We start from the raw sequence: 12,373 nt of genomic DNA on the forward strand, positions 1-12,373 counted from the left end.
CTAATTCTATTTTCTAAATGTCCCATAACATCATCTAGGTGATGATGTATCACATCTGCAATAATAATAAAAACAATAAACATACTATTTTTTAAACAAGATGAAAATATAACCAGCCTAAAAATCCCTAAGCAGAACATCAAATCAAGACTCATCCATCTCACAATGTTGTAAATCAACCATACTTCAATTAAAGAAAAAAAAAAAAAGCCTACTTTATCTCAGTCTCAAACATTGTAGATGTCCCCTAACTGATCTCTTGGCCACCAGTCTCCCCAACACTAAACCATTCTGCATTTGCCATCAGTTACCCTCTGTCATCTAGTCCCTGCTCAGAAACCAATACACAGAGCATAATATATAATCTTCTTGGCTTTATGCAAAGCATTTCTGAATAATCTGGCCCAATTTTACCTTTCCACCTTTATCTACCAATACTATCCTATCAAATCCTCAGTTCTTCTAGGAGAAGCATGGTGGAGAGAGTCTAGACCTCAATCACAGACCTTGGCTAACACATAATCTCTTGGCCTCAGTTCCTTTTATGGAGAATAGTTTGTAAAGATTAAATCTTTAAACAGATAAAACATCCAGAATACAATTAAGCCTTCAATAAATAGTGTGGTTTTCTCATTATTATTATTAGTCAAAAAAACTTTTTCAGTCTGAAAGCAGTCACTGTTTATTAACTGACCAGATTACAAAAACAGTCATAGTAGATATTTAGTTCATCCTTCTAACAAGCCTATTGATCTGGTCTTCCCTATTGCCAGCATCTCCACCTTCCACAAAAATGGGTGGTCTTTTTCTTCATTCCACCTCATGAAGAAGATAATCTGAAGGGCCACAGGAAGTTGTTTGCTTCTTTGAAGCATTTTCCAACAGTGTAGATCATAAATCAGATCTTCCATGTAGATAATGCCATATTTACCAAGAGATCAGGCAATGTGTTACCTGTCAGGGCAATTTGCTTCTGGTTGATTTTGCCATAATCACACCTGTAGATCAATTCATTTACTGACTTCAGGTTCAGTTACTCCCATGCAATATATGGTTCCACAATCCTTAGCACGTTAACTGGAGCCTTGCTGATCTTAACAAAGATGCCACTGAAAACCTGGCAAAGGCAAAGAAGCTGTAACATCTTTCAGATCTTTGGGCTCACACCACTGATACCTCTGATCCTGATGACAAACACCAATTTGGGTTCCACAGGTACCCACATGGCAACATAGAAGTTGCTAGCTTTTCTTGCCAGGAATCCTAGCCATTCGAATCTCAGTTCTGTACATCTGCCTATATTCTTTGTGACAGTGTTTAGCTTCTTCATAGATAAGCTCCATCCTTAACTTTAGAAGCATATTTTGGGCAATCTTCTTTCCTAGGCAGTTGATCTTCAGCTCTGCAAAATTCCTTTGCCTTTTCTTAAGGGTTTCTGGCACAGAAGGATTGTTATTCTTCTTCTCTTATGCACTCTCCATAGCCAAATGGGTTTTTATTCACTGACTCCTCAAAAAGCTTTTCACTTTTACTTCTGTGCTTTGTTTATTACTATTTTGCTCCTATCTGAGCTCCTTCCCTATCTTCTAAAATCCTACTAAAATTTAGGTTCCAGTTTGAGTCACCCTCCTCCGAGAAAACTTCACCGACTCCACCAAGATAATATGATCTCTCAGTCCTCTGAACTTCTATATCACTTGAGTTTACTCTATCCGAGTGGTGGTGTTCTAGCTGGTTTTATTAATTCTCTTTTCAAGTGTGTTAAATCCTAGCTCTCCAGTTAGAGTGTAAATTCCTTGCTAGCAGACATTCCATTTCCCATATACCTTTTTGGATGTCTGACACATCACTAGGCATATACTAGATGCTCAAAAATATGTTAATCTGATTTGTGGATAGGGAAAAAAGTCATCATAATAACTTGCTGAACATTTTTGTAGTGGACTAGGAAGCCAAGTAAGCAGTATAATCTAATTCCATAATCTTCTACCACTCATCACACATGTAACTCACAATTAAGCTATATGACTTCTCTTTAGTGTAATATAAATATCAGCAATAAACAATCCTAAGTAAATAAGCACTTTTAACTTCTCAAACTGTCTTACACATATGCCCTACTTAAATATACACTGACTTAAATTTTCTTATTTGGTTTCATTTAGAAATGTACTCACCTCACTAAAAAGTCAAGATAATTAGAGCAAGAAAGATTCAGATACAGACACCCCTTGGTATCCACAGGGGATTGGTTCTAGGCCACCCACACCCCCAATCACTGTGAAGATACAAAAATACATGGATGCTCAAGTCCCTTACATAAACTGGCATAGTATTTGCATATAACCTACACACATGCACATGCTCCCATATACTTTAAATCATCTCTAGATTACTCATAATACCTAATACAGTGTAAATGCCATGTAAATGTTATAAATACAATTTAAATGCTCTGTAAATAGTTGCTGGGCACAACAAGTTCAAGTATTGCTTTTTGGAACTTTCTGGGATATTTTTCCCAAATATTTTCAACCTGTGGTTGGCTGAATAGACGCATCAGAATCTGCCAGCAAAAAGGGCTGACTGTACTGATTACTAGAAAGTAATGATTATATAACCTTATTATACACACAGATAATTCTCCTTTAAAAAGGTGTACTATGTGCCCTCAAGTGGGTGCTAAAAGTTAATGGTAGATAGCTTGGGGGCATAATTTTACTTTTATTTTCACTGATTTAATTATGATTCCTCCTAAAGCAGTTTAAGAAAATTAAATAACCACTAAAATCTTTTCTCCTGGATAAATTACTAATTCAGCAACAGGAAAAAAATGGTCCTTACGAGCAGCTACTAAGAGTAAAGCAATTTGAGAGACAGAAGGAAGCTGCTTTATTAAATGCAGTTAATTACCAGAAAATTAAGTCTCAATGGGCAGGAAAAAATCTATAGCACAGCTAAATCTCAGCAAGACAGATTCAGCATGAAATCTTGAACCCATCTTTTCATCTGTTAATACTATTCTAACAAGTCTCCAATAATGTTTCAGCTTTCTCACTGATCCCCAAAAGGAAGGAAAAACCATTACCTAAGGATGTTGGGATGGGAGAGTCTATTCATGAGCTGCACTTCTTTCAGCATGTTTGCCCGGTTACTGCTCAACGTATTCATCTTAAGAGCCATCACCTGGCCAGAAGCTCGATGGCGCACCTAGAAAATAAAATGGAACAAGAAAAGAGGCTGAAGGGCAACAGCTATATATGAGGTCAAAGTCTCCACATGTAGTACATGCCAAGATGTTTTAGTGCCAATTTAGATAAAATAGGTATGGTAGGGGATGTTTCTGTATAGACTCTGATTACATTAGTGTCTTACTTCCATTCATAAAGACAGATTTGGAATACCATCAAAGACCAAAGTTGTTTGTTGTTTCACATTATAGCTGGCTGGCAACACATTGTTAATAATATCTCAAGAAATCATGTCCTTTTTTTAATACCTTAGGAAAAATGAGGGAAATTTATTAGGCTGGTTTCTTATGGCCAACTTTGCTGAGTCTTAGGACACTAACAGGAAAAGTTCTCTTTTTTGGAATTTTAATTGTGCACAGAAAAGATACATGCATATACCTACACAACACTTAATGAACTATAAAACTGTCTTTATAGGACACTAAACCCACGTCCTCAAAATATCCCCCAAGCACCATAAATTATATATCTATAAGAAAAAAAGTAATGCATGTTAAATATAGAAAGAAGGCCGTGAATCTTTTGGAGCTAATATTGTAGTAACCCAACCCAAAGTACCTTATAATCAATTACCACACTCAAGTCAGATACAAAAAAAACATGAGTCACACCACTCACACTCTTACCCATATGGACAAGTCTACTTTTAAAACATTCATCCACGGTAGAATTCAACCTATTTTACATGTAAAAATATTATTTTATAATTTCAATGCACACTCCACAGGTTTCAAAAAAACAATACTTGCAAGAAAATTAACTATGTTTTCAGCCTCTAAATGTGGTCTTAGTAGTAACAAAATGAGACTATCAGAAAATATTTTGTCTTACCCAAAAGAAGCTCAATTATTTACTGAGATATCTATTTCCTACTTAGAAATTATGAATGAGGCAGTAGAAAAATTTTGAAATAATAAGAACCTCATAACTTTCTTGTTAAAAAATTTTCATTTTTGCACAACAGGGACTTGCTATGCAAAAATGTCATCATTCTACAGATTTTCAGAGTATTATTTCAGTATGTTATAAATGCTTGACCAAGTGAAAATCCCAAAAGAAAATATGACAATCTACTTAACTCTTCAATCTTTAGGAATTCTTTGAAATGACAATATCCCCAGAAGTTTAGCATATCTATTAACATAGGGCAGACATCACAGCTTATCTTAAAATTCAAAGAAACAATGTTTCAGAGTGGCCAGACAGAAGAAGGGGAAGGAAGAAGCAAAACACTTAGAGCCACAGGAACCCTGATCAGAAGAACTGAGGCAGGACACTGGCTGTCTCTCCCTCTTCTAGATCACTTAGTGAGATTTGGAACCCAACTCTCTTACTAGTGCATCAATGATTCTGTTGTCATGCACCTCGTGATTGATGAAAAAGAAGTGGCTTTCCTTTTCAGATCCTGCATGGGTAAGTTAAAAGAGACATTTATATACAAAGAACACACTGACAGTATTTTTCCAACTCTATTTACAGAAGACATCTGTGTTTTAATAAGGGCTCCCCATTCTGAAAGTCATTCTTCCTTTTTTTTTTTTTTCCATCATCTGAAAGCTATCACTCTTAATTTTCTAAAAAAATGCTTGCTTTTAAGAAAGTTTGTTTAATCCCAGTTTGGTCACTTGGAATACCTATCTTTCTTTTGGCTCTTCAATAACCACCTGGCAACTACTTAAGAAAATTTGATAGGAAAACAATGTGTGAAATTTAGGGATTAAAAATCTGCTTCAAACTAATCATAAAAAACCTCATACTTCATTAAACAAGTGGACAAGAAGATGAACATATTCATAACATTGTATTTTGTCTTTCATCTGCATAAGATATTTTTCTTCTTTCTTCTAGCCCCTCAAGTTCTACTTACCTTTTAAGGGCACACTCAAATATCCCCTTCCTCTCTGAAGCCTTCCTTAACTCTCTCTATTTTTGGTTTCCTTCTCTGTACTGCCTCAGAACAACTTTCAGAACACCAGTATACCACTCATCACAGAGTTCTGTACATAAATATCTCCTTCCTAGGCTATAAAGCATCTTGAGGCCAGAATCTATATTGTATTAATCTTTGTCTTGCAGTGCGTAGAAGCCCTATCAGAAAACAATGGCAGTAACAGTTAGCTAAATGATACTTCTAACACACTTTCTAAAGGCCAGTGAATCATTTACTTATTCAGGGGATTTCTTGCCAGACATTCATGTAAACAAAGAACCTATTTATCATTACCTAAGCTTGGATTCTACCTCCATTTTACATAAAAACAGAGTCATACTACATGGTTTTAATATACACTCAATTTACTAGGAACACAACTACCTGTAAATTGAGGAAAAATTATTTGTTTTGTTGAGAACATCTTTAAGAACTGGTCAACAGTTCAGAAAATCAGACCACCAGTGGCAGTGCTGCTCCTGCTATCTGAATCCAAACACAATGAATATATGTATATTCATGTATGACTGAAGCATTGTGCTGTACACCAGAAATTGACAAAACACTGTAAACTGACTATACCCCAAAAAAATTAATAAAAAAAGAAAATTGAAAAAAAATGTTATAGTAGCTAAATTTATACCACTTGCTATTATACTAGGTTCTGCTGGATAACTGCTTTATATATATTAACTCAGTTAATCCTAAAAATAATTCTATAAGGCAAGTATTATTAATATCCCTCATTTTATAGCTATGGAAACTGAGGCAAGGAGAGATTAAATGACTTTTCCAAGACCATACATCTAATAAATAGCAGAGCCAGAATTTGAACCCAGATAATACAAAGAACATTGGGCCTGATAGGGTTGAAAACAACTGGTCTAAATAAAAGAGCATTGCATGCACACTATATAATAATTATTCTGTCAAGAAATAATAATGATCTGGTATGTATCTAAAAACATGGCCTTATAATATGTCAAATAAAAACTTACAAAATACAGGGCAAATTTAACCAATCCAGAAACTTCATAGGATATTTTAACATACCTCTCAGAAACTAAAAGCTCAAGCAGATAAGAAATGAGTATGAATATGGAACATTTTAATAACAAAACTGAGATACTTGGTCTAATCTTGTCCCAACAAAGATTGGTTTTGTTCATTTTAATTTTTTTTAAGTATACATGAAAAAATTTACCAAAATTCATAGGTACTACATCATAAAGGAATTCTCAAAAAAATTCAAAGAATCAATGTGGTTGAATCACACTCTCAGACCACTAAGTAATAAAATTAAAAATCAACAATAAAGAGATAATTAAAAATAAGCATAGTGGACAATCCTAATTGTTTACCCAACATCTATTTTCCCCTTTTCCTGACTGACAGAACCTTCATTAGGAGGCATCGTGCTTAATTAAAGCATTCAATCTGGCTAACTTTCTTGCAGCTGGGGTGGCCAGATGACACAGTCCTAGTAAGGAGGTGTACGTGGGAATTACTTGGTGGGGAATTTTGTAAATGCTGATATTTTCCCAATAAAATTGTCTTTTTTATAACCTGAAGCAAAGATGTGGTGCTTGTATCAAGAATAGCTATACTGTAGCCAAAAGTACAAAAGCCACACACTAAAGAGAAAAAAACAGAGGAAACCTGGACTGTTGATGATCTCAAGCAGTTGTACAGCATAGGAATTTCTCAAGATTTCCTGAAAAAATTTAATCTCTTATTTGAATAAGCCACCGGGTTCAGGTTTCTGTAACATCCTGCCAAAGACAATGCTAACAACTTTGCTAAAGATGAAAAATAAATGATTTAGAGTTCAACTAAAGATACTAGGGGAAAAAGAAAGTATAATAATAAATATAAAAGCAAAAATTAATGAAATAGAAAATGAAGAAACAATAAAAAGGTATAACAAACCAAAAGCTGATTTGGGGCAGAGAAAAAACTAATAAAATAAAGAAACATATCTCTGTATCTTTCACTTTCTGGTCCCTGCCTACTTTTCTAGATCCATTACAGGCTTGCCATTTCTTTCCATGCACCTAAGCAGACTTGAACCAAACCCAATTTCTCAACATTCCTAGAATATTCCTCTGTGCCTCCACACATGCTTTTCCTCCTGCTTGAAATGCCCTTTCCCTGCGTGTCCATCCAACAAGCTCGTTCTTCTCCTCCAAGAAAACTCAAGGGTGACCTCCTCTGGGAAGCCTTCTTTGACCCCTTCAAACAAGGTTTATACTGTTGCCCTATATTATATTCCTTAGCACCCTAAGCTTAGGTTGACACACTTAGCAACTATATGTTGAGCAACTTCAGGCTTTTGCTAAAGGCTCTATTTTAACAAATATTGTATTTTAAATACACTTCCTCTTTTCTACCTTAAGCAAAGAACCCTTTTAGGGTGGAATTTTATTTATCTCTCTATCCCTACCACCTACTCAATGTCCTACACCTAATGGATGTTAACTAAATATCTGCTGAGTAAATAAATGAATAAGATTGCAAATAATTGCAATGTTTATTACATGCTAGAACAGAAGTATCAATAGAGTGCTCTGAGACCACAAAGGGGAAGCAACCAACACTCTCGCTTTCCTCACTGCAAAAATAATACACTCTAGAATCAGCTTTTTATAATATCTTTCACATGTCTTCACATACATCATTTACAGAAACACTTCTACGTACTGAGTGATCCAATTTGTACATACAACTTGTATGCTTCCAGTTTTTGTTTTTCCAGCTGGATAATCAATTAAGGTGAAGGATCTTAGGAGCTACTTCTGCATAGCAACGTGCCTACAGTAAAATTTTCTCTACCTGATATATTATCCCTTGATGTCACCTGCTGCTGAGCTTAGCCCACAGAGAAATCCACAAAATCCTTTACTAATTAATAGCCCAACTTTCCATATCAGCTCTGCAGGAAATATTAAATGTACTGAACATGGCTACAATCATACACTATTGTGTATGATCCTTAATTATACATGTGATACAAATAGAAAGTCTCCTTTGAAACACATCACTTCATGCACCTGAAAACACTGGCTCTCTCCATGAGAGCCCCCTCCCTGTAACCCCCTGTACCTCAAAGAGTTTGCAAAACCAGATAAATGCAACAAGGAAAACAAAAGGAAATTTAGCAAGAGGCAGTTTTGACAGATAATAAGGATATGCAACAAAAACCATTTCCAAGGTGCAGAGCCCTAAGAAGCACTGGGCTGCTATCATCCTCTTTCTCCCAGACTTTTTGATGCTAAACACCTTTAAAAAGGGTGGTGGGAGATGGGAAAGGAAGTTTTTTCCTCTTTATTCTCTCTTTTGTAAATCTCTGTAATACAGTGTCAGCCCCTTGGAATTTATATTTGGTAGATTTGGCAGCTTCCCTGATCTTTAGGAACCTGTCTCTAACCGCTGCTTATCTCACTTTTTTCTCCACATCCTCCCCAAGTAAAGGTACTTCTGAAAGTTTGATCCTTGCTGCTCTAGTCTTCTCTGTCCATACTCTTTTCGTTTACTGTTTCTGACATTGAAAACATTCTCTAATAGTTAAAAATGTGCTCAATTCCTATTTAACACTGCTTTCATGCCAGAGTAATATTGTATAATTAAGGATTTTCTCTACATTCATTTTCCCTTAATTCCATTCTTGATACTGAAGGTTATCTTAATTCTCTAAATACATGGGACAGTTTAATTCTGAAACGGCTGGTTTGATATGAGATGGACAAGCATACACACACATAAACATACAACACAAATCTTGATCATGGATGTTTTGGAGTTGAGGGTGGTTCAGATCACTCCCAGAACTAGCTTCTTTGTTCCCTAAATGGCTTTGCTACAAACTGGCATCTCAGTCAGAGCAAAAACTCTAAAAACTGGTAATATGAGAAATACCTAATAGACTTTCTCCTAACCTTCCCCCCCTCCCCAGGTAGAACATGTACCACCTCACAACATCCTCACTGTCCAATTCTTAGTCATCTTATAAAAGCTGCCTTATAATCCTACAAGACTATAAAGCTTAACTCTTTTCTGACACTGTGATTATTAAAACATGCAGGCGTTATATCTTGTTAGGACAGAATCACATGCAGTATTGATGAAAACAGCTTTCTAGTGAGGTCTCAGAAAGGCATATAGAGAAGAACAAATACAACCATGAAATAAAATACAGACAATTTGAGAAAAATCCTTGAGTACTTGTAGATTAAGGCTACAACAATGATCACATTTAAAAAAGAAAAGATACACTCTCGAGTAAATTTCACAAGTTATAGTTTGAGAAACTAAAAAGTTACAGTCAGTTGGGGACTGAGACCACTGCAGCAACACTAACAACACTGAAATCCTTTGATGTCACCTAGTGCTGATCTTACTTAGCAGACAAAGCTACCAGAGACCACAAAGCCTTTACTTCCCCAAGCACAAAGACAAAACATCCCAGAACAAAAGAACATTCACATACTAAACCATTCCCTTTACTTTAAAGTTTGCATGACAAACTCCATGTGCACTAAATAATAAATGTATAACTATGAATGTGAATAAATCAATTTTTCAGTACCAAGCAGATGGCAGGTATCTGGTTCTTTTCATTTATAAGTTTATTGTTTCTTATAGCTTAGCATTTCCAGATATAGTGCTGTCAGTTTAGGAGAATATGCCAGGGGGAGAAAGTAGGAACTTAAGCCTCTGTCTTATCTTATATAACTCATTACATAATTGCCAAACAAACTTAACTCTTTAAGATATCTGTGTGTAAATATAGTCATATTTCAGAAATGTAGCATAAATACATAAAAATCAATCAATAAATGAATCTATTTCTTATATACCAAATCAAGATTAGATATAATATTTCATTGATCAATTAGAAAGATAAGAATTCAAATCCTAGCTGTATCATTTACTTGTTATGATATATTTGGCAAGATATTAAACATTTTTAGTCCCAGTCTCCTCATTTACACAGTGTAAGTGTAACTATTTATAGGATTGTGGTAGTAATTTTAATAGATAATGTATATGAGTTCTTAATGCAGTGCTTATCACAAAGAACTCAATAGATCTTAACTGAATATATAAAAGAAATAATAACTAGCCTTTACATAGGATGTATTAAGTGCTAGATATTATTCTAAGTAATTTATACAGACTAGCTCATTATATCTTCTCAACAGCTCCATAAAGTAGATACTATTATTATCTCCATTTTGCAGATGAGGAAACAAAGACACAAAAAGTCAAGTAACTTGCCCAAGATCAGAAAGTTAATATGTGGTTCAAACCAAGGCAGCCTAGATTCAGTCTCTCTGCTATGTTGCCTCTCAATGTATTTTTATAATGTATATATGGGTTTTTTTTTCCTTCATGCAACAAATATTTAGTGAGTGCCCTCTATGTGGCAGTGCACCAGGTACTAAAGATACAAAGATGAGAAACACAGGGAGTTTTGATCTAACAGAGAAAGGCAAACACATAAACAAAAATATATCATTGCTCTGATAAAGTCTGTACACTGTATATAGGAGGCACAAAGAAGGAACATTCAATCACGCTATGAAAAATACAATAATGGTAAGAAAAGAAGGCATCTGATTTCAACCTTCAAAAATGAAGTCACATCTAAAAAATGGTGAGCTGACCTAAGATCAAATTTGAACTGTTGTGTAAAATTGAAATAAAGAAAAAATCAAAAAATTTAAAAGATACTATTTGCTTGATGGACTAGGAATTGTACAACATGATGTGTATATTTGATATGATCCTTCCAACACTACAAGATGGGCAGAACTACCATGTGATCAAGCAATTCCACTCCTGGTTATGTATCCAAAGAAAATGAAAACACTAATTCAAACGAATACATGCAGCCCAATGTTCATAGCAGCATTGTTTACAATATCCAACATATGGCAGCAACATAAGTGTCCATCAACAGACTATGAATAAAGAAGATGTGTTTTATATATTGTACATATATATGATATGTATACACACACACACACACACACATACACACACACACACACACAATGGATTACTATTCAGACATAAAAAACAATGAAATTTTTGCCATCTGAAACAACATGGATGGAACTGGAGGGTATCATGCTTAGTGAAATAAGTCAGACAGACAAAGACAAATACTATATGTTATTTATGTGTGGAACCTAAAAAAAATAAGCCACCTAGTGAATATAACAGAAAAGAAACAGATTCATGGGCATAGAGAACAAACTAGTGGTTATCAGTGGGGAAAAGGAAGGGGGAGGCAATTAAGAGGTACAACCTACTATTTATAAAATAAATAAGCTACAAGGATATCTTGCACAGTACAGGGAATACGGCCAATTTTTGTAAGTATAAGTAGAGTATAATCTATGAAAACTTTGAATCACTATGTCATACACATGAAATTAATATAATATTGTAAATCAATTATTATCTCAATGTAAGAAAACACAATGAGATACTGCTTCACACCCACTAGGGCAGTTATAATAATAAAATATTTAAAAACAAAAGACAGAACAAGTGTTCATGAGGTTGTACAGAAATTGGAACCCTTATATGTTGCTGGTGGGAATGTAAAATGATGCAGCCACTGTGGAAAACAGTTTGGTAGTACCTCAAAAAGTAAAACAGAATTACTGTATGACCCAGTAATTCCACTTCTAGGTATATACTCAAAAGAACTGAAAACAGGTTCTCAAACAAATAGTTGTACACAAATGTTCACAGCTGCACTATTCACAAAAGCCAAAAGTTGGAAACAATACAAACGCCTATCAACAAGCGAATATATAAACAAAATGTGGTATATCCATACATTGGGACATTATTGGGCCATAAAAAGGAATGAAGTACTGATACATGTTATAACATGGATCAATGTTAAAAAAATTATGCTAAGTAAAAGAAGTCAGCCATAAAGATCACATATTGGATGATTCCATTTATATGAAATGTCCAGAATAGGAAAGACCAAAGAGATATCAAGTAGAATAGTGGTTGCCTGGAGATAGGGAAAGGGAGGAATAGGAAGTGACTATTAATAAGTACAGGGTTTCTTTTTAGGATGATAAAAATATTTTTAAACTAGACAGCAGTGATGGATGTATAACTTATAAATATACCAAGAGCCTTCGAATCATATATTTTAAAAAGG

At 34.7% G+C, this 12,373-nt stretch overlaps 1 protein-coding gene and 1 pseudogene across 2 annotated transcripts in view; both read right to left on the reverse strand.

The window, feature by feature from the left end:
- The window catches only part of TESK2 (testis associated actin remodelling kinase 2), a 104,878-nt gene that overhangs the window by 58,989 nt on the left and 33,516 nt on the right, over window positions 1-12,373 (reverse strand). For both annotated transcript variants that reach the window (XM_032494135.1, XM_032494133.1), the window contains exon 3: window positions 3,089-3,210. In XM_032494135.1, coding sequence (XP_032350026.1) covers window positions 3,089-3,210 — 122 coding nt within the window. The remainder of the gene's footprint in view (window positions 1-3,088; window positions 3,211-12,373) is intronic.
- Window positions 657-2,155, reverse strand: LOC102509885 (annotated as a pseudogene).

The sequence above is a fragment of the Camelus ferus genome, chromosome 13, assembly GCF_009834535.1.
Source record: "Camelus ferus isolate YT-003-E chromosome 13, BCGSAC_Cfer_1.0, whole genome shotgun sequence".
NCBI classification, from domain to species: Eukaryota; Metazoa; Chordata; class Mammalia; order Artiodactyla; family Camelidae; genus Camelus; species Camelus ferus.